Below are 23,923 nucleotides of genomic sequence, written 5' to 3' on the forward strand. Positions count from 1 at the left end.
ACCTAGAGAGTATCACACTCAGTGAAATAAGTCAGAGAAAGACAAATGTCGTATGATTTCACCTATATGTAGAATCTAAAAAATGAAACAAACAAAACCAGACTCAGATACACAGAGGAGACTGACGGTTTCCAGAGGAGAGCAGGATTTGGTGGCGGAGGGAAGGGGGTGAAATAGGCAAAGGGGAATCGAGAGGTACAAACTTCTAGTTACAGAATAAATAAGCCATGGAGATGTAATATACAATATAAGGAATATTGTCAATAATATAATAACTTTGGTGACAGATGGGAACTGGACTAATTGTGGTGATCATTTTACGGTGTATATAAATGTCAAATCACTATGTTATACATCTGCAACTAATATAATATTGTATGCCAACTATACTTCAATTAAAAAATTATCTAATCATGAACTACCATGGACCCAAATCAAGAATAACATTTTCCTTTCCCAATTGTATTTTCCTTTTGTTTCTCTGCAGGTAATACTTCTTTTTTAAATATTAACTCTCGCTAAAATATGACAAAGGTATAACAATAAATAGAAATTCTCATCTTTCCATCTCTAAATCTCTAACTGGTTTAATAATTCACTCCCTCTCAGTGCCTTAAAAATGGGACTCTTATCTTTGAATCCATCTGTAAAGCCATTCTTTTCTCCTCCCACTTACTAAGTGGACTCTATTTATCACTCATTTTATGGGGGCTTATCCACCCCAGGAGAAGTTTGATCAGATAACCTGGTCCTTAGGAAACCAGAGGAAGATTGCTAGGAATGACTTCTATTGTTTGAGAACTTGTCTTTGATCTGAAATTTTGAGGAAGGCTATAGGATGTCTCCAGGGTCTCTTGCATTTTTAATGGTCCAGGGAATGATTACCCTGGTCTCAGAGTCTGGAGAGCCTTTGCTGAACGTGCTCACTGGATCCAATCCTTCAGAATGATTTGAGGATGTGCTTAATCCCCAGTCAGAGACCGAACATTCCTAGTTTAATGTTGTGATATAATATGACAGATTTATACATTGTTCTGACACAATGAAATGCAAAGAGATGAAGTGTTTTATTTACACAGTAACCTCTTATTTCAACAGTTCAGTCGTTGTTACATAGGCTTTCTTGGCCTGGCCAAACCGGCCTCAGGGAGCATCCCTGGGAGCCTTGCAGAGCAGCCTCAAAGACAGAGCACCAGGCCATAAAATCATGAAGGAAGAAGACAACATAAACAAACAAGAAACAAAACCAGGAGACCTGGGACCTTCCACTGCCTTAGCGCCTCCATCCTTTCCTCTGTCTGGATATAGAAGTCGCAGAGTAAATATTGAATGAACCCCTTCTCAGGTTCATCATTCATTCAATAAACATGGCTGATCATTGCTTCAGCAAACATTGATTGTGTTCCCTTTAGGGCATATAAGGAAGTGTCATAAAGATGAAAGGGATACTGTTTTGTGCTCAAGAAAAGGGCAGCCTTGAGAGAGGGAACCAGACAAATACTTAAATTCAATGTACTATCCCCTCCAGTAGACAACATACTGGTATTAGACAGAGGGACACAGAGAAGAGATTAAACTAATCCTGGGGTAGTTAGGAAAGCTCTGGAGAATCATTTTAACTGAAAATCATTTCGGCTCTGTTATAAACCAAACTCCTATGACTTTGGCTCAACTCCCCAGGTAGAGAACGTGGGGAAAGATGTATTTTCTCTTCTAAGCAGTGTTCTGGTCATAATCTTGGAGGGTACATAATCTTTGGCTATGATTCTTCAGGAAATTTGAAAAATGTGTGAGTTTATAGAGAGATGCTGACTTCTACTCTCTTCCAGAGTAGGACCAGGCCTTGGCATAGGGCTAAATAGGAGTCATCCTAGATAACACCGTTCTTATTTACTAGAACGAAGTTTATCCCTGCCAGATGGGTTTTCTGGTATATCTGGGATGGAGTAAGTGGATGAAAAAAACAAAACAAAACAAAAACACCTTCATCACCAACACGGAAAAACGAGAAGGAAATGGTTTGCTCTAGGGTGTTTTTTTTTTTTTTATCATCCCCATCCCCAGTTTTAAGAGAGAGGAGAAAAAGCAGACTTCATTCTAAAGTAAAGACTTGCTACTCGAAGTGTGACTGAAGCACCAGCAGCAAGAGCATCACTTGGAAGCTCATTAGAAATGCATAATCTCAGGCCCCAGCCCCAAACTACTGTATCAGAAGGGGCAGGTTTAACAAGATCCACAGGTGATTTGATTTCTATGCATGTTAAAGTTCGAGAAGCCCCACTCCACACCAGCAAGGTGGCTGAACATTGGAATCACCTGAGGAACATTTTAAACCACCGATCCCACCCCCAGGAATTCTGATTTAAATGGTCTGGTTTCCTAAATGATTCCAAATGTGAGAGAAGGTAGTAAAGCACGTGGAAGCCTCCTGTTCCCTAGAAGAACCTCTGAAATCGCAGCGGCTCTGGGTGCTGCTGACCTGCAATGGATACAAAGAGGTCCCAGAAACCCAGCGAAGCAGCTGCCCCTTCTTCGTACAGGTAGGAGTTGGAACCAAGGCTGGCGGTTGAGATTCAGGGGCGCAACCGGACCCAGGCACATATGCTCATTAAGGCTGTTGATCATGCATTTCCGTATGGAATCCATGTAGAAATTTGCTATAGTAGAGCAAAACCCTAAGCCCGGAGCGTCCTCTGTATGCCTACCTGTTTAGCTCATCCTCAAGCAAATCCATTTGCATTTAGGGTAGGGTCCTGCACCGCAGAAGGTAATAAAAGGAGAAAGCTTGTCCAAGAAAGGGGCGTGAAGTCGTAAAGCAAGAAACAAACAAAAAAACCAGAGAGGAGTTACCCAAAGGGAAGCAGCACCCAGTGAACCCCAGCCATGAGTCAGCGCAGGGGAGGCCCAGCCCCTTCTAGGGGAGCCTGATTGAGGATCAGGCTCAGCTGCTGGGCTGGGCTGTGTGTGCTGCTGCTTCTCGTCCCAAGACCAAGTCTTAATAGCAACTTCCCTCCTTCGGCTGCTGAAACTTTTTTTTTCCCCTGTGGCTGGAAAGAAGTGTCACATTTTACTCGCTCCCAACCCTTTCCCCCACCCCCTCCCGGAGAACGTGTGCGCATGTGGAGGGGGCACTGTGAGCCACCTCCAGCCTCGGGTGACTGCTCTAACTTCCAGCTCCTTGCACTGTAGCACTATGAAGTTCCCCGGGAAGCCCAGGAGCCGGACAGCTGCTTTTCTGCCTCTTTTCCTGCTCTCTTTGAAGATTCTGCAACCAGGGCACAGCCACCTTTATAGCAACCGCTATGCTGGGTGAGTAGAGCGACTTGCATTCCCTGCCTGGTTTTTAGTTGGATGGAGGGGCAGGTTTGCTCCTTCTTTTCCCCTCTCATCTGTGATTTCTCTGTGCATCTGTGCACTTCTGTCACCTACTGTAAAATGTGTGTGCAGTTCCCGGCTCTTTGGTTGAGCTGAGAAGGCGGTGGTCACAGGTCTAGCTAGCTTTTCGCTTCTTATAATGTCCCAACCTCCGCTGTGGACCAGTTGACTGGGATCCTATCTTTGGAGGAGCCGTGGTCAGTATTTACAATATTCGCCTTGGTAGAGGTCAGTGTGGGAAGGACTGCTGAGGTACCACGTGAATTAGGACCTGAGAACTAGAGCTGCTCCTTCAGAACTGAATGCAGAAGAAGGGGGTTGAGATTCACCAGTGATGGACTTAAGAACTGAGTGTGAGAGAGTGTGTGAGGGTGTGTGTGTGCGCGTGTGTGTGCTTGTAGCCTACATAGTAGTTACTAGATTTTTCAAATCTGAGCAATGCGAATGAGCCAACTCAAACTCAAAATAAAAGTAGCCGACAGTAAGATTACCCCTTCTCTGAAGGGAGAAACAATTACTCTCTCCTCCTCACCCCCCAGCCTCTGTAGGCTAGGATACTTTGTGTCTGGGTTCATAAGGAGGCATAGGACTGGGTATGAAACAATGCGTGACTTTGCAGGCCTCATCCCGAAGGCTTGCTGTGGAGTATACAGCATGTGCTTTGCTTAGATTTGCAGGGGGTCGTTCTTTGAATCTGGAAACTGCTGAATTACTCCATTTTTGCAAAGCAGGAAGAACCTCAAATAGCTCTTCTAATGCAATTGCTTTTTACAGAGGAGGAAAGCTGGGGTCTTCAATCCCTTTCCATAACTGCCAGTTGAAGAAAAATCTCCCCTAGATGTGGATTATGACGAGGTAGTGCCCAGTGTGTTAAGGCAAAGTTGTTCTTACGCAAGGAATAAAGAACTTAGGACCCTGGAAAAGCAAATGTTTCCTCTGGTCACCCTAAACAATCTGCGGCCTGCCTTTACCATTTCTCCTGAATACAGAGCTTGCAGAGGAAACTTTAAAAACAAAAACAAAAAACAAAACCCCCAACCCTATCCTATGTTTTGGGGGCTGCAGTTTGGGAGTGGAGGCCTTGGTGAGGTAAGGGTTATAAATGGTAATACAATTCCAATTTTTCCACCTGGGTGTTCCCTGGAAAAAGAGGGAACATCTGAGGGCGGCTTTTCCTTCTCTAGACACAGACAGTCCAGGCTTCACATCCTGTCATTTGTCATTGCCTTGGGAGATCTAGGCAAGGGCACCATGTTTAATGACTAGTGTAGGCTCCACTGTGGAGTTTAGAAACTCTCCCAGCTGATGTGAGACCGTGTGATAATCCTAGATCCCAGGTTCAGATGCACCCGTGTGACCCAGGACTACACTCGTCCACTCAGCTGTGGCCCTGTTCTTAATTACTTTAGTATGTGGTGCTTGATGAGGACCGAGTTAGACCTGCTTCAGCTGAGCAAGTGCATGCACTTTCCTACTGCTTAGAGGAAACGTGGCCAACCACGGCAGCTTTTTCTTCCAGAATTTGCTGCAACTGAACTTTTTTGGAGGAAGCTGCACTACTTTTTTCTCTTCTGCAATGAAAGCATTAATTTGTTTTCCCTTTGGCTGCTACATAATAAGTTGGTCCCAAACGTATAAATTACCAGATGTCTGAAAGTTGGAGGGGGAAAAAAAGGCTGAAACATTGAAGAAACTGATAGAAAATAGCCTTACCTGTCCATCACTATAGATGCCTGGAGTTTCTTCAAAACCAGAAGTGTTGGGCAGCCCGGGTGGCTCAGTGGTTTAGCGCCGCCTTCGGCTTAGGGTGTGATCCTGGAGACCTGGAATCGAGTCCTGTGTCAGGCTCCCTGGATGGAGCCTGCTTCTCCCTTTGCCTGTGTCTCTGCCTCTCTCTCTCTCTGTCTCTCATGAATAAATAAATAAAATCTTAAAAAAAAAAAAAAAACAGAAGTGTTGACGTACACTCCCACCAAAAATGGGGTGTTTTTAACTTCAGTTTATTAGATAGTCCATTCTCTCCTCACCAAAGACGGAAGTGCTGCTTAGGTTTGGGATTGCTTTACTTGCTTTACTCGAACTACTCTGCAAATCTAGCCCTTCAGCGAATATAAGAACCTGATGACATGACTTGGTGAAATAGTTATTTAGCATGATATTTGCCCATTCAAAAATAGAATTCTATACCCCTTCAATTTTTCCCCCTTAAGTAATAGGTTTAGGTTTTGTTAATTATGGACCAGCCCCACTTCTTGAGTTTTGGTAGAAATATTTTTGTAGGTCTTGGTTGAGTCTAAGAAGTGATTCTCCTTTGTATAGGACTCTTCATATGAATAAAAAAGAACATCCAGGGCAGACCAGCATGCTTTCTGAGAGCAGCTAGCTAATGAGCTTAGTCTTCTTTCTACACAAACTAGCAGTTGTATAATGCCAGTTGTATAATAGATGCTTAATAAATGGCAAATTAAAGCATCTTAAGAAAAAGATAAGGAAAATCTGAAAAGAGTTAATAGCTTTTTGGATAGCTATTTTAAGATCTTATTCATAAGAGACACAGAGGCAGAGACATAGGCAAAGGGAGAAGCAGGCTCCTTGCAGGCAGCCCAATGCAGGATTCGATCCCAGGATCATGCCCTGAGCTGAAGGCAAATGCTCAACCACTGAGCCACCCAGGTGCCCCTTTGGATAGCATATTAAATGATGTAAGGGAAATTTGAAAATACATAGAAAAAGATTGAGATATAGAAAACCTTCAGATAAAACATACTGTCAGAGGGCTTCAGGAATGAAATACAAGTCCAACAATTCTGCAATCAACAAAGGTCAGTGAAGGAGACTCCTACACAAGCAAACTACACAAGCAATCAGCACTGTTCTTTCCTCTCTTCTTTCCACGAATTCCTGCAAACCAACTTAAGTTGTTATACTGTGATATACTAGAGGCAAAAACCTAAGGATCTCCATCACATGAAATTAGAGTGTCTTTGTATGTGTCTGATAAACGATATAAAACCATAGAGCAATACATTCTGGAAATGGTGTACAACCAAAACACCATTTTGGTTGGGGATGATTTTTTTTTTCCTTTGAAAACCATGTACTCTGTACCTCCTTCATGCCAGTCAAGGAGCATGATGTTTAAAATCCAGAAGTTCAACTGCCTGGGTTTCAATTTCTGCTTTGCGACAATTAGTAGCGCTATTACCTGGGTCAAGTTCTTTAAACTTCTCTGACCCTCAGTTTCCTATCTGGAATAATGGAGAGAATATTATAACCTTTCTCATCAAGTTTTGTGAGAATTAAATGCAGTAGCAGTTACTGTATAGTTCTTAGCACTTAGTACTAACAGGTGGTGAGGTAGCTAATACTTCCCAATACTTTAAACGTTTCTACAAATATTACTTTGACAATGTCCTGCAGTTCTGGGTATCCCCATTTTATAGATAAGCTAAATGAAGTACAGACTAACCCAGGTTCAGAGCTGATTAACCCAAGGTCCCTGTAAGGGCAGAATTAGGATTCTAACCCAGCTCTGCCTGACTGGACAAAGTACTTCACACGCTCTCATTGGTTTAGATTATTGCTCTTAAGGAAAACTGAAGGTTTACTCTTGTTTGGGGAACTGATGGTTTCAGGATAATAAATAAGTGGATTAAATAGAATTGGAAGTCTAATTGTGGTTCCTCTCTCTAGGTAAGGAGTCACTGATGGTAAATCTCAGGAAAAGCATGCAAACAAAGTATAGAAAGTGGAAGATGAGGAAACTTAGGTTGTCACAAAGAACAAAGGAGCATAGAAAGTGGCCATGGGAGTGTGCCTTCATTCAATAAGTAATATTCCTCTGTGCCAAAAACATTGACCAACAGAATCAATGCCCTCTGATAGCTTGCAGTTTAGTGAAGAAAATAGCCCCACACGTCAGTAGGCAGTGTATAAATGTTGTATGGCATGAATAGACCATAAAGATTGATAAGTGAGCTCTGAAGCAAGAAGGGAGGAGTATAAATCTATTCCAGGCCTCACCTGTGCTGGTCACCCAGCCCTGCTTAGCTGGGGAGGAGAGAGAACATCCTTTCTGCTGCCAGGGTTGCTTTTTGGACTTGAACCCACTGGTATTGTATCTGACTGCCAAGATCTTGCACACTCCTTCCTCACTTAGTCCTATAAATGTGGAAGACTCCTTTCATGTCTCTGTATGGTTATTTCCCCCTCTTTCCAGGGAGCCACTCCAATGACTCCATCTCTCATGACCATAGGTACATATGTGCAGGCCTGGTTATAGACCACTCACCGGCTGATGCATTCTGATTAGCCACTGTCCATGCTGTACCCACAACTCCATCCTCAACGCCATGGCACCTAACACCGCCTTCCTCACCACAGACCTATACACACACTGTCAAGTTTGCTAGTCCTCCGTGGAAATGGGATATGCAGATTCAAGAATTAGACCTGAAGGAAATAAGGTGTTAGGTATTTTGTTGTTGTTTTTGTTTTTGTTTTTGCTTTTGTCTTTGTGTTAATTTTTAAGAAGGCAGTTTGGTCCTTGAAATCCTATAAGCAAAAAGGCCCCAAATCGGGATGTGACCTATTGAAAAGAGGACTATGACAAATATAGTGACTCAGTAGAACAGACTGAACTTCAGGGATGTCATATTTATTCTCCATCTTCTCTGGATATTCCTCTAGGTCTCTCTCAAGAGCTGCTTTTTATTTTCATCCTCCGATGGTGGCTCCCTTTTAAGGTTTTTAGCTTTTAGAAACCCGGAGCTAGAGTTCAAGAGATCAAGGTGGTCATGTGAATCTCAGTCATCTTTTATGTTGGTAGTTACAACTCCATTCAGGTAGGGTGGTCAGAAATCACTATTTGCCTCAGACTGGCCCTGTTTGCACTGGCTGTTCTGGCCTAGCAATTGGCAATACCCCACTTTAGTGTGAGCAGACTCCTGATTTGGATGGTAAGTCATGGATTCAGCCTTCTTATTCACTGTTTGCTTCTTTAATAAGCTTTACTTCAAGTTTTCAACTACCCTCTTACTCATCTCCAGAGTACAAATTTAGTTCCTTACATTCCTGTAGAAGGTATCCTACTTTTCTCTCCCTTGCGATAGCTGCCAGTGTTGTTCAGAATTTCCTTCCCTCAGCTTAAATTAAGGTAGTTTTCTCCTAACTAATCTAGCTTTCTCTAATCCACTCTTTCTGGTGATCTTACTAAAATAAGATTTTATAGGTGTGTATGTTACTCCCTTGCTCAAAGATCTACTTTGACTCTCTCTTCCCAAATCTGGAATCCTTTGCCTGGATTTCAAGGCCTCTATAATCAGACTCTCTAATCTTCCTGGCTCTTTCACTCTTCCTCAGCCTTGAGACTCCTCTGTAGTCCAGAGAAATAGAAAGCTTTAGCATTGCCCCATCTTTAACAAAAGCAGGCAGGCCCCATTCATCATAAAGTCCTAAAGCAAGAATGAGCTATCTCAGATCATGAATGATGGATCAGAATGTGTGAGATATAGATTTTGGAGGCATTAGGGAATTGTGAAAGATGTAGCGTGGGTTCTAAGGTTGGTTTTGAGACTATTCTTCACAAGGTGGCTGTGGTTTATAGAATAGTTCTTCAGTGTTCTCTGGAAGTTCCTTTGAGCTCTTGGCCCTTATTAATGGGAGAATAACTTTAGTTTTCCTTCATGCACTACCTCAAAGTGCAACTCCTAAGTGCTTATTATCAGCTGTTTATTCCAAAAGCTTTATTCCCTGCAGTCTGTTCTGTGTGTTGAAGCCGCCTCCTTTGCTTGGTAAAGGCATGCAATGCTATATGAACTCCCAGGCAGGCAGTACTCCATGGGGATCAGCATTCCCACCACCACTGAGCTAGTAGAGGAATGTTTTGTGTGCTTCTGGGCCACTTTCTTCTTGGAGTCCAGTCTGATAATGGAGCCTCTACTTTATGGCATCAGGATGCATTCTGGGTAATACCGTTAAGCATAATCACTTCCACTCCCTGGAAAGAAATGAAGGATGTTACTCTTTCATAACTTTGTACTTTGAAAGCTACAAAAGCATTAATTTTTTCTGTGTAAATGAAACTGATCAGAAAATGAAGTCATCTTGTGACCTGTTCTAATCCTCATTATAATCACTCAGTAGACAACCAGTTTATAGGACTAGAATTTGCTTTGTCAAATACCTTCCCAATCTGCCTCTGGGCATTAGCTTCTTTATTATAAGGTGGAATGTAGAATATGAAGCTTTCAGGTGTTTGTTCTGGGTAGTGTAGTAAATTTCATAAATTATTTTATTAAAGGTTTAAGCAAAACTTCAAAGTGGCTTCAAAAAAATATTTTCTCAGTGTACTTTGGAAATATATATTTTTTTTAGTATTCGTTACTAAGGATACTGTTGAGCTGTGGGTTTGTTGTTTTTTTTTTTTTCCTGTAACCCCAAGTCTCAATGGTTTGAACAGAAATGTTCTCCTGTGGAAATAAAGACAGGTATCGCTGGTAGTGCCAGAGAACTGGGCCCTGTCAGGTGTCTCTGCATTGCTCAACACTCAACTCCCAGATGTGTCGCAGAGCTCTTGTGGTCAACCAGCAGGACCATGGAAATGGTTGGTCACTCTCCTTTAAAAGAACAGCCCTTTACCATTACTCCCTACTGGCTAGAGTTGGTTAGGTGGATTTAGCTGCGTGGGAGGCTATGAAATGATGGCTGGGGATGGTGGATATGGCTGGGGAGCACATACTGTAGAAATAACTAGCAGCATTTCTTAGTGGTCACTCTGATATTTAATGATTACCAATTCATTTTCCCTTCTCTTTCATTCTCCCATAGAAGCAATCCATCCAAATGGCTTTTTAGGATTGTGTACTTCACAAAGATTCAAGATGCTCATTTTTATTCTGTAAATGGTATTTAAGTTGTAGCATCAAAAAGAGACCATAAAATTAGAGCTCAGTCCCTTTATTACAGGAGGAAGCAGAACTCCAAAAAGGTAAGATTATTTGTGGAGCTGGTAGCAAAATAGGACTAAAGCTCAAGTCAGCTGAGTTCGCAGCATTCCTTATAGTTAACAACACTGGATCCAGAAATCTTACTCTTTCCTATTCCCTAGGGTAATTGGGGATGAAGTAAAATGATGTGGCAAGGCTGAGAAGTGTTTAATGAAGGAGGATTTAATTTCATCTCTATAAATATTTATAGCGTATCTGGCCCTCCTCTAGTCTGGGCCTACAGATAAAAGAGCAGTCCATGTGCAGTGTAATGAGTAACTCGGGTAAGTAAACAGTTTCAACTCTGGATCACTGTGCCCACAGACAAACCTCTTAGTGCCAAGTGAGTGTAAGAGAGGATCACCTAATGTAGACTGAAGGGTGGAGATAAGTCAAAAAAGGCTTCTTGGTTGTGAGAGGAGTCTTAAAAGAATCGGAGTAAATTATTAAATCTGCAAGCTATTTTACATTTTTCTTTATGAATGATTGGGACTCCAAGGACATGGCCCTCCTCTCAGGCATAAAGAACAAATAGAAATTAGGTTAGGGCTTTTCAGACCTCGGGAATATGTTGGCTGTGCAAAGAACTACAGATGAGAACTTTGTTAAATCTAGAAACTCAAAGCAATTCAATATGGCCAAAATAAAGGGTGTTTTTCTTGGTAGGGGTGAGAAGTGGGGTAAGCTTTCAAGGTCCTGAAACATTGTATGTCCCATAACATGGAGTTTTGGTTTCTTCCAGAACTGGGACTCTGGTGACTGCATGCTAATCAGAAATTTTACAAAGGATATCTAGATGACTTCCCCCCCACCCCCATCATTGTGAAGGGAATCTTGAAGGCTAATAATTAGAGGTAAAAGACTGGGCTATTATAGTGACTCTGCTAATATGTGGTAGAGCCTGGCTTCTGGCAGTAACAAAAGGAAAGGAGAGAAACAAAGAAATACTTAATAGGTAGAGTTTTCACAATTGGGTAACCAAATGGGACATAAGAGGAAATAGTATAAAATATTAGGACTAACAGGACTATACTCCTTGTGGAGAAAGTACTTCTTCAGCTCTATAGTTTGAGGGGTCTGTAAAATACTCAACTGGATAGATGGCACTGAAGCTCAAAAGTTATCTAGACTATGGAATAGATTCCAGTAACTGATGTATAGTTTCCTAAAACCTCAAGTGTAGGATGGAGCATCTAGGAAGCACTCATTACATGAAGAAGAGCCAAAACCAAGATAGGACAAAGTGGGGAGAGGGAAACCAGAGAAACTAGTAGAAAGTCCTAGAAAGAAACCCAGGAAACTAAGGTCCAAGAATGGTGAGTCCAGTCACACTAAATATGGCAAAGTGATATCTATTGGCTTGGCCATTCAAGACACCAACTGTATTCTCCTCAGAGGTGCTTTTGGAGGAATGGTGAGGGAAATCTGGAGGTTGAGGAACAAATGGGATGCGAGGACATTAGCCGTGAGTATAATTTCAAGGAGTTTATCCATGAGGTGGGAGTAGAGAGTTGATAATTAGTTGAAAAGGCTTTGTTCTTGCCTTTACTACTTAAGATAGGGGAGCATGGCCATGTTTTATGCTAGGTGGTAGGAATCTAGGTAAGAAATGGAGTTAGGTTTCTGAAGAGACAGGAAGCTAGCTGACCTCTTTCTTCTTAAAAAAGAAATTGTCCTGGTCCTATAAAGACATAGTAGATGACCTGATAAAAGATGCTTTTCAGTTTTCTTAAACTTTCAGATTTACAGTACACAGTACTCCCATGCACCCTTCACTCAGTCTCCTCTAATGTTAACAACCTCTTACAAAATAAAGCACTTTGTAAACTGGAATATAATATAGGTATTAAGTAACTTATGTCTAATATTTGGAAAGGCTCTCGTGTAGATAACCTGTTACAAAATTGATTGCCTTTCACCTTCCTGGGAAATTAAAAGGTCTGTGAAAATGTCTTCATATCTCTTAGTCAAATGAATGAGACTCCTTTTTCCCATCCTTCTGTCTGTCCCCCAAGGACTGAAGATACCATCTCTTCCATCTTTCCAGTCCTTCTATCCTGTCTCATCCCACACACTTATCAAAAATCAGTGGTACCAATGATGCCTCACTGTCCTTCCATATCCCCATAGTGTTAGGAATCCTCAAAATAGCAACAGAGTTCCCTGCCTCTTGAGGGCTTAGATTTTAACTTTTTAAATTCAACTTAGTTAACACTGTGTTAATTTCAGGGATAGAATTTAGTGATTCATCAGGTGTATATAACACTGAGTGCTCCTTACATCAAATGCCCTCCTTAAGGCCCATCACCAAATTATTCTTTCCTCCCCTCCAGCATCCTCAAGGGCTTAAATTTTAATCCAGTGATCTAAACTGGGGGGGGGGGGGGGGGAGGAATGAAAATGCAACTATATTAGGTCAATAACCCCTTTCCTACTCTTTCCTGACCTCTAATACACACATTGTAATTTTTATAGCATTTCAGTCTTAGATCGCCAACTGCTAAATGATAAAACTTCCACAGTATCACACATTTTATCAGCAGATGAGCTCATTTTTTCACTTAAAGAATCTGTGACCGCTTGTACATGTGACCTCATTTGCCATATTTTCACTTCCCCCATCTATCTTCTAGATTTTCCTCTTATACTACTTAATGAATCCTCTAAACATCTAAATTCCTGTTGAGATTTTTGTTAATCTAATGAAGATGCAAGGTTTGTAGTAAGATAGGCTATAATAGGACCCCAACCACATCCATCATGTTTCCATGGAAGGTATGCCATGTGTGTTTGATGTGATAGCAATGTATTTGCCATCAAAATTGCCAAACATGGAAGTTTAGAGGCATTTGGGATAACCCTGTGTAGCAAGATGTTTGGAGTAAGAAATTTGCTGCTGAAAAACTATTCTATGCTCTTGACTTCTAGGGTGGAAAAGGAAGACACAGGGAGAACTGGACTCCCCACAGGAGTTTTCAGGCCTCTGTATGGCAGTAAAAGGGAATGACTACAAGTGACAAGTAGGGAATCCTCTTAATATCAGATTAAAAAAAACAAACAATCTCTGCATTTCAAAGAAGTATAGCCTGACTGGTTTCCTTTGCCTAAAATGAGGGAGTTTATTCCCTCAGAATCTACTTGGCCTTCACAACAGCTGTTCTGAAACTCTCCAATTACTTAAAGCTCTTACTCTACCTCACCCTCTCTCCCACCCACCCATGACCCCAAAACTTTTACTAATAAAAGCAAAGATGTGTATCTTTGAGATGGAGGTGATGTGGTATATGGCCTGAGTTCTCTTGGCTTCCATCCTCTCTCACTTGAACTGTACAGGTCTCCTAGCTCACCTCTCCTTTCCAAGACAATATCTCCTTTATTCATTCAACACCATTTTTTCCCAAAGTATAGTTGATAGTTACATTAGTTTCAGGTGTACAAATAGTGATTTGACAAATTTATACCTTATGCTATGCTCCCCCCAAGTGCAGCTACCATCTGTCACCATACAATGCTATTACAACATTGTTGACTATTTCCCTAGGCTGTGCCTGTCATCCCTGTGAATTATTCATTCCATAACCAGAAGCCTGTATCTCCCACTCCCTTTCGCTCATTATACTCATTCCCCTACCCCTCTCTGCTCTAGCAACCATCAATGTGTATTTGAGTCTGTTTCTGTTCTCTGTTCGTTTTTTTTTCTTTTTTAGATTCCACATATAAGTGGAATCATAGAATCTTTCTCTAACTTCACTTAGCATGATAAGCTTTAGGTCTAGCCATGTTGTAAATGGCAAGATCTCCCTTTTTTATGACTAATATTCCTGTGTGTGTGTGTGTGTGTGTGTGTGTACATACCATATCTTCATCTATTGGTAGACACTTGGGTTGTTCCATTCCTTGCCTATTGTAAATAACGCTGAAATAAGCATACAGGGTGCATATATTTTTTTCAAATTAGCATTTTCATTTTGAGTAGATCTCTAGTAAGATTACTGGATCTTATGGTATTTCTATTAACTTTTTGAGAAACCTCCATAGTGGCTGCACCAATCTGCATTCCCACCAGTAGTATGTTCTCCACATTCTCACCAACACTCGTTATCTTTTTTAGTCATTCTGACAGTTATTAGGGCATATCTCACTGTGGTATTGATTTGCATTTCCCTGATTAGTGATGTTGAGCATCTTTTCATGTGTCTGTTGGCCACCTGTATGTCATCTTTGGAAAAATGTATATGCAGGTTCTCTGCCTATTTTTAATTAGATTATTGGGGTGGGGTTTTCTTTTTTTTTTCTTTTCTTTTCTTTCTTTTTTTTTTTTTTTTTTTTTTTTTTTTTGGTGTTAGGTTGTATTCTTAATGGGTTACTACCTAAAATACATAACTGGAGTTATCCTATGCAGGTTTCTTCTCCCATTCAGTAGGTTGCCTTTTCATTTTGTTGGTTTCCTTTGCTGTGCTAAGCTTTTTATTTTGGTGTAGTCCTAATAGTTTTTTGCTTTTGCTTCCTTGCCTTAGGAGACCGATCTAGAAAAATGTTGCTAAGGCTTATGTCAGAACTTACTGCCTGTGTTTTCTTCTAGGACTTTTAGGATTTCAGGTCTCACATTTAGGTCTTTTTTTTTTTTTAATTTTTATTGGTGTTCAATTTACCAACATACAGAAAAACACCCAGTGCTCATCCCGTCAAGTGTCCACCTCAGTGCCCGTCACCCATTCCCCTCCAACACCCGCCCTCCCCCCTTCCACCACCCCTAGTTCGTTTCCCCGAGTTAGGAGTCTTTATGTTCTGTTTCCCTTCCTGATATTTCCCAACATTTCTTCTCCCTTCCTTTATATTCCCTTTCACTATTATTTATATTCCCCAAATGAATGAGAACATACACTGCTTGTCCTTCTCCGATTGACTTATTTCACTCAGCTTAATACCCTCCAGTGCCATCCACGTTGAAGCAAATGGTGGGTATTTGTCATTTCTAATGGCTGAGTAATATTCCATTGTATACATAAACCACATCTTCTTTATCCATTCATCTTTCGATGGACACCGAGGCTCCTTCCACAGTTTGGCTATTGTGGCCATTGCTGCTAGAAACATCGGGGTGCAGGTGTCCCGACGTTTCATTGCATCTGAATCTTTGGGGTACATCCCCAACAGTGCAATTGCTGGGTCGTAGGGCAGGTCTATTTTTAACTCTTTGAGGAACCTCCACACAGTTTTCCAGAGTGGCTGCACCAGTTCCAAGTAGGATTTATCTCCGGGACACAAGGCTGGTTCAACACTCGTAAAACCATCAATGTGATTCATCATATCAGCAAGAGAAAAACCAAGAACCATATGATCCTCTCATTAGATGCAGAGAAAGCATTTGACAAAATACAGCATCCATTCCTGATCAAAACTCTTCAGAGTGTTGGGATAGAGGGAACTTTCCTCGACATCTTAAAAGCCATTTACGAAAAGCCCACAGCAAATATCATTCTCAATGGGGAAGCACTGGGAGCCTTTCCCCTAAGATCAGGAACAAGACAGGGATGTCCACTCTCACCACTGCTGTTCAGCATAGTTCTGGAAGTCCTCGCCTCAGCAATCAGACAACAAAAAGACATTAAAGGCATTCAAATTGGCAAAGAAGAAGTCAAACTCTCCCTCTTCGCCGATGACATGATACTCTACATAGAAAACCCAAAAGCCTCCACCCCAAGATTGCTAGAACTCATACAGCAATTTGGTAGCGTGGCAGGATACAAAATCAATGCCCAGAAATCAATGGCATTTCTATACACTAACAATGAGACTGAAGAAAGAGAAATTAAGGAGTCCATCCCATTTACAATTGCACCCAAAAGCATAAGATACCTAGAAATAAACCTAACCAAAGAGGTGAAGGATCTATACCCTAAAAACTATAGAACACTTCTGAAAGAAATTGAGGAAGACACAAAGAGATGGAAAAATATTCCATGCTCATGGATTGGCAGAATTAATATTGTGAAAATGTCAATGTTACCCAGGGCAATTTACACGTTTAATGCAATCCCTATCAAAATACCATGGACTTTCTTCAGAGAGTTAGAACAAATTATTTTAAGATTTGTGTGGAATCAGAAAAGACCCCGAATAGCCAGGGGAATTTTAAAAAAGAAAACCATAGCTGGGGGCATCACAATGCCAGATTTCAGGTTGTACTACAAAGCTGTGGTCATCAAGACAGTGTGGTACTGGCACAAAAACAGACACATAGATCAATGCAACAGAATAGAGAACCCAGAAGTGGACCCTGAACTTTATGGTCATCTAATATTCGATAAAGGAGGAAAGACTATCCATTGGAAGAAAGACAGTCTCTTCAATAAATGGTGCTGGGAAAATTGGACATCCACATGCAGAAGAATGAAACTGGACCACTCTCTTTCACCATACACAAAGATAAACTCAAAATGGATGAGAGATCTAAATGTGAGACAAGATTCCATCAAAATCATAGAAGAGAACACAGGCAACACCCTTTTTGAACTCGGCCACAGTAACTTCTTGCAAGATACATTTAGGTCTTTAATCAATGTTCCTTAGTTTATTTTTGTGCATCAGAAAGTAGTGCATTTCATTCTTTTGCATGTAGATGACCAGAGTTTTCCCAGTATCGTTTAAAGACCTGGTCTTTTCCCCATTACATAGTCTTTCCTCCTTTGTCATAGACCAATTGACCATATAAATGTAGGTTTATTTCTGTGTTCTCTATTTTGCTCCATTGATCTTGTTTCTGTTTTTGTGCCAGTACCACACTGTTTTACTATAGTTCTGTAGTATATCTTGAAATCTGAGATGATGGTATCTCCAGTTTTTTTCTTTTTTAAGAATGCTTTGGCTACCTGGAGTTTCTTGTGGTTCTATAAGCTTTAGTAGTCTAGTACTGTGAAAGCATTATTGGGGTGGGGGGTAAAAGACATTGTTGGTATGTTGATAGGGATTACATTGAATCTGTAGATTGCTTTGGGTAGTATGGACATTTTAACAATATATTTCCAATTCAGGAGTATGAAATATCTTTCCATTTGTTGGTGTTATCTTTAATTGCTTCAGTGTTTTATAATCTTCAGAGTACAGGTCTTTTACCTCCTTGGTTTAAATGTATTCCTAAGTATTCTTTGGTACAAGTCAACACATTTGAGTGCCTACCATGTGCCCAATACTATTTTAAAGCCTAGGAATACAGAAACTTAGATGAATAGGAATTATGGCACTAGTGAATAAAATTGTCCCTCGTGGGATTTACGTTCTATGGGATGACAAATAATAAACCATAGTGTTAAGATATTATAAGGATTATGAAGATAAAGCATAGACAGGGAATAAAGAATGTCAGGAGAAAAGATGAGAAGAATAAACTGAGACCAGGAGCCATCTGAATATCTGAAGGTAGAAATTTCCAGGCAAAAGAAATAACAAATGGAATGGGAGCCTGGGGGTGTATCGCTGAAAAGGGGTCCTCAGATCAGCATCAGCATCACCTGGGAACTTTTTAGAAATGCAGACTCTCAGGTTACACAAGCTCCTCCTCCAAGGCCCTCCCAGCAAGGAACTCCAGGGGTAGAACTAGCAAAATGGGTTTTAACAAGTCTTTTAGGTAATGTAAACCTAAAGTTTGAGAACCCCTGTGGAGAACAAGCACCAAGTTGACTTGGCAGGAACTGAGCCATTGAGGAGAGTAGGTATTCTTTTTTTTCCTGATCCTCCCCTGCAAATAATACTATTTTCTTTTTTTTTTTTTTTTAACATTACAAAACATCCTCCAATCCCTTCCACCTCTTCCTCTGTACTTTTGTCTTCTTGGCACACATTTCTGGGGAATCCCTCCCTCTCCCTCTCTTTCTGGAGCCTGCCTGCTTTCATGAGCCAGTTCAGACATTACTGGTCAGGCAGGAGTTCCCTGATCCCACCAACAGCCCTGATTGCTCCTCATGCCATAATCCCATAGTACTCTATCTGTCCTTTATTACAATCACCACAGGTTATTGGGTATTAATAGCTTTTTGTGGATGTCCTGTCTTTCCTTTTGAAAGAAGAAAGTTGTTCTACAAGCAGGTTGAGCTCTTACTGTTTTCTGTATTCTCCAGTCCCCAAATAGTATTTGGCATATCTGGTAAAGTTTAGATGGATGGAAGAATGGGGAAGGCAGGGAAGGCAGGCAAGGATGGCAACTAATATGTTAGGAACAAACTGCTGATCTTTGCGGGTGGTTTTGCCAGATAAGACTTCATAAAGGTGAAGATAGATGGTAGTGAGAAATAGAAGCAATTTGCCCCTTTGGGCTGCAGGAGGGATATGGGGATCTTGAGAACTGCCACCTGTAGGTACCAATGTGCAATATTTCTCACCCTCATGTTGTTTTCTCCCTGTTCAGTGCATTTCAGGTATCATTCAAATGATTATCCCAATCTTGGTCTCTCAGATATTTTACTTATCTGGCTCCTAAAACTGCTTTGAACAGCATCATGTTTTAGGGAAATCTGAGGCCAAGGTGCTGTTTCCTGTGTAGTTGCCAGTATGGGCAGCAGCTGGTCAACCTGTTAGCCATTATCTTTTTTTTTTTTTTTTTTTTACCAAATTTGGAGAAGTGATTCTTGCCTCCTTGTCATTGTTTTAGCCTCTAAGGAAAACCTGTGAACTCACCTGAAATTATAGAGGACTCCTACATCATCAATTCATGTTGAGTTTAATATCTTCTGTAATCCTGGAGTAATTTTTATGAACCAAGTGCTTCCCAATTTATCTCTCAAAATTTTATGGTCCGTGCTTTTTTCCTTTTTAGCTCATCTTTTTCTAACTCTTTAGATGTCTTGATGCAATAAGAATATAAGTTTGCAATTCCTATACTCAGTTACCCTATTCAGATCCCCATAAAAATTCCAGATACCACAGAAACTGACTGGCCCTGGAGAATACAGGCAGGCTTCCTTCAAAATAAGCTAACGATAAAAATTTGAACAGATAGAATTGATCAAATAGAGCGCTGTGTGGTTCAAAGTATCCTCAGACTTAGAGCATTTCTTGAGTGGAGCCCAGCATACTTTCCATGGCAGTCAAGTTTTTAAAAAAATCTGTAAATATCCGGATGGAAATTGTGAGAAATAAACTGATCCTTGCGAGAAAGGCTTATTAGTCTTAGACTTGAATTAAGGAGTGTTGGAAGAAGGGAAGATGGTCAACTGAGAAATAGCAAGAGGAGGGTCCAAGGTTAGAGACTTATTTTCCTGTCCTGAAAATACTAGTTTCTCAAGAAAATCTGACAAGTCAAAGGACATGCCATCATCTTGGTCTCTTGGTGTGGCTGTGTTTTGTTTTTGTTTTTGTTTTGGTATGTGAAAAATCATCTGTTCTGTCCTTTAATGAAACAGAACGCTTAACTGCTGGATAAATACTTCATCTTGGGCCCAGCAACTGGTAGGTCAGTTCTTTCTAGAAAATGGATCCTCATAAGAAAAAAGTTAAATGGTAAAGTGAAATTATTACCAATCCCCCCCCCCCAAATTATTTCTAAACCACCATAAAGCTGCAAAATCTATATAGTGGCCCAGTCTCATTTTTAGAAGAGCAACTTGCAAATACCTGAAAGAAGAACTTGAGAATGGAAAATGTTTAACAAAAATTCTTATACTTACACGTACCACTTGCTTATAGGTTATTCACAGCTTCTGGTAAACACATTGCATCTTTAAGTATTACTCCTAAGATTGCTCTGTTAATTCATAGTACAATGGAAGCCAGTTCTTCATTTCACCCAATCTAAAAACATGTTAACCTCAAAAAAAGTGGCCAAAGTGGGGTCCATGGAAATAGTACACCCTAAATAGTAAGATCCATAAACCCTCATTGTCTTCCATGACCGTTAAAGACGACACAGTTCTCTTAGTTGTCTTAGTTCAAGTGGCAATTCATAGCTCCCAAACTTTGTGAAGAATCTTCTATCCTTAACCAATTGGTCTTAATCAGATTCTGAGGGGTTTATGAGAATGCCCACTTAATACTTTGACTAAGGCTTGCATGCCTGCCTTTTTCACCATTAATAGAAGGAAATAATTGTTTTTATTTTCCAGAGCATCACTTCTTCCAGAGCTCTCTGATGCCCTTCTGTACCACTTATTACTTTGCATTGTAATTGTCTGTTTAATTGTCCTGACCTATATATTCTTTGGAGATAACGAACCTCTTTTACTTCAAGTCCAATCTCTACCCAAACTGCTTTATCGTTATCTTTCCACCCACCGAAGTTGAGCCATACTCAGTTGCCAATATTAGACTTCTTTAATCTAAAATAACAGCAGTCTCATATGCTTCAACCTAATAAAAGCTTTAACTAACTGAAAAATGACTTTTTTCATGCTGTGGAAATTCTAGCAGTTTACATGCAGATTTTCTATTGAAGTACCAAGGATCTATCAGGTTTACAGTATATTGCCAGAGCTTCTCAAACTTTAATGTGCAAATGAATCACCAGGGGATCTTGTTAACATGCAGATTCTGCTTCAGGAGGGTTGGGGTAGAACCTGAGATTCTGCATTTCTAACAAGCTCCCAGGAGCTGATCCTATGGTTCATGGGCCAGGCTTGGAATAGCAAGTTTTTGGAATACGGGATGAGGAATCAAGGTGTAAATTATAGATCTTCTTCTACTAGCTATCTGTCTCTCTCACTTAATCTTTGTAAGCCTTATTTTCCGTGATATCAGGGGGTTAATTAGGAGGTCTATTAACTTTCAAGTCTAATCTTGATGATCTGCTAGGGTCATGTTTACCTAAGTGATTGCAGAGTCCACACAGCATAAAAGGTTAGGGGCAACAGCTCAGTCCTCTGATTGCATCCCAGCTCTTCAACTTACCCTGTGACCTTAGAGAGTTACATAATCTCTGTGCTTTAGTTTCCTCCTCTGGAAAATTGAACTAATACTAAATTCATATATGTAAAGTGCTTAGGAGAACGGAACACACATAAACATAAGCTATTTTCAACACTAATATCTTCTGCAGTTTCATTTCTAAGAAGCTTTCCTAAGGGCATTATCTCAAATGTGGACGAATATCTACAGTATATGAGAAAGATGTTTATCACCAATTTTATCAAAATCTGTCAAGCTACATCCATGTCCAACAATATGAGAAGGGTTGCTTACATATTATGGAATCTGCCCATTATAAATGCTTAATATTTTAATGCTCAAGATACAACATGAAATGATGACAAAACAGGATACAGAACTGTATTAACAGTTCAAGTTTGATTTCTTACAAATGATATGGTTAACTTTCAGGTAGGGGGAAATGTTCTAAAATATTAAGTGAATATTATGACCAAGGGGCAGCACTAGAGGTGATATTTTTCCTCCTATATTACTTATGAATTCTACATGAAGTATGAACAATTTCTCTAGTCAGAGAAGACAATTTTTAACATGTGTAAAACCTACCCTACCACCCCCCCCCAAAAAAAAGTCAACACTATAGCAAGGATTTCAGCTTGTTATGCCAAAACTGTTCCAGAAGCATTGCAAATAAGAATCAGAAGTCAGTAAAATTAATAGTGTAGCACTCAGTGCCAAACTAATGACAGAAAAGAAAGACATGCTCATTTATTTTTTATTTTTTATTTTTTTAGTTCTGAGCAAAAATGAGATTGCTGGGTATCCTGACGAAGCATTAAATGGCCAAAGCGGCTGCCTTGCTGAGTGTCACATAGGTAACAGGGAAACTAGAAAACAGGGGAGCAGTGTTTAAGACTTTGCAGTTTAGAATAATACCAGGCACAATTAGCATCATGCTGATGTGTGTGTTTAAGTACATTTTCAAATAGAAATTCTGTTCTCAGTACCACACTATAACTAGTATTTCAATTTTCATTCAAAAGTTAATACAAAAAAGTTAATACAATGGGTCAAAAAATGCATTTGAAATGACTAGAGGGAGAATCCATTATGCTTTTAGATCTTTTCCCCTATTACAGATACTTTTCTGAGACTAAGCTAGCCCATTAGATCTTAAAGAGGAAAAATATTTGCTAGCAGTTTCCTGAACCATCAATTTCTTTTTAAAGCTGCCATAATAGTGATAATCAGAACCTAGTCCAGGTTGAATGCCTTCTGACTTGCCAAAGAACATGAGAGCTATTTCATCTTGTCTATGGGGATGGGGGCATGGATTGAGAGGAAAGTTTGTCTGCATAAATCTTCTGCTATTCCACTGTCTGATAAAATCCCTCATCCTTAATTTTTAGTTGACTCTTCAGTACTTCGAACTTCTCACTTTTTGGGTAGACCTCCCTGCTGGTCTATGGATGCTTGATTATCTCCCTCACCAGTAACTTCAACCTGAAAACTAGAAGAAAACAATGTCTGGAAAAATTTTTTAAAAAAGAAACGCTTTCAATCACTTGCAAATCATTTTTTCTCATACATGCTAGAACCTTGCTTAAACAGACTTCTGCTTTAAGACACAGGGTCTTGCTTAAAGAATACTGAAAGAGAATAGCTTTGCAGCGAACTTTGTGGCTGATGGTGGTGCAACTCAGGATAACTCTCATCCAGGGAAAAAATGATCTAACAGGTATCTAACACTCTCTTGTCCTGTAATTTTTGTGTATGTTTTGTAATATAATGCATTGGGATTAAACATGGCATTAAATAGACCTGTAGATGGTTAAACTCAGTAATTTGCCCTATCTATGGGGGTATGTTCCAAGGCCCCCAGTGGAGCCTGAAATTACAGATACTGCTGAACCCTTTATATACATACATATCTAGGATAAAGTTAAATTTATAAGTTAGGCACAATAAGGTGAACAACAAGAACATAGAGCAATTATATATAGTAAAGGTGAATTATATATAGTTAGGTGAATGTGGTCTCTCCTCAAAATACGGTGTACCGTAATCACCCTTCTTGTGATACATAAAATGTCTATGGGAATGAATTGAAGTGGGGTCAATGACCTCAGCATTATGAAGGCAGCATTAGATTACTACTGACCTTTCTGATTTGTCGGGAGGATTATCTGCTTCCAGAACAGTTGACTGCAGGTAACTGAAATCAAACATAAGAGTGGGGGACTCTTGTATGTAGAAATCAGGGGTGCTCACAGTAGTCCATCATGGAGCTTTGAAAATGGAAGTGGTGATCTCAGAGTTCCACTAAGTCAGCCAACAGGTGCTCGCTTCAACAGCACATATACTAAAATTGGAATGATACCCAGAAGATTAGCATGGCCCCTGTGCAAGGATGACACACAAATTCGTGAAACGTTCCATATTTTTCACTTGATGGGATGAGCACTGGGTGTTATACTATATGTGGGCAAATCGAACTCCAAAAAAAACATGCAAAAAAGTCAGCCAACAGTAACATATACTGGGACCTATATTCATCCATCAAATTCTCATTGAGCATTTAACATGTTCCAAGTTTCAGATGTTAGGAATATAAGAGGCTATGAATCAGGAAGGTAAAAGCCCCTGTTCTTGTGAGGCCCATATTTTCGTAAGGGAGATGGGCAATGTACAAGTGAACAAACAGT

General features: G+C 40.2%; 1 protein-coding gene and 1 non-coding gene across 2 annotated transcripts in view; both read left to right on the forward strand.

Moving 5' to 3' along the window:
• Positions 1–2,978: 2,978 nt before the first annotated feature.
• CPA6 (carboxypeptidase A6) overlaps positions 2,979–23,923 on the forward strand; it is a 325,374-nt gene continuing 304,429 nt past the window's right edge. Inside the window, exon 1 of the mRNA XM_041768850.1 lies at positions 2,979–3,309. Within this exon, the coding sequence (XP_041624784.1) occupies positions 3,194–3,309 (116 nt within the window). The 5' untranslated portion in view covers positions 2,979–3,193. The remainder of the gene's footprint in view (positions 3,310–23,923) is intronic.
• On the forward strand, positions 23,557–23,663 carry LOC121499234. The gene has a single exon (XR_005990061.1). It is a non-coding gene; the product is annotated as a U6 spliceosomal RNA (small nuclear RNA).

The sequence above is a fragment of the Vulpes lagopus genome, chromosome 9 (assembly GCF_018345385.1).
Source record: "Vulpes lagopus strain Blue_001 chromosome 9, ASM1834538v1, whole genome shotgun sequence".
Lineage (NCBI taxonomy): Eukaryota > Metazoa > Chordata > Mammalia > Carnivora > Canidae > Vulpes > Vulpes lagopus.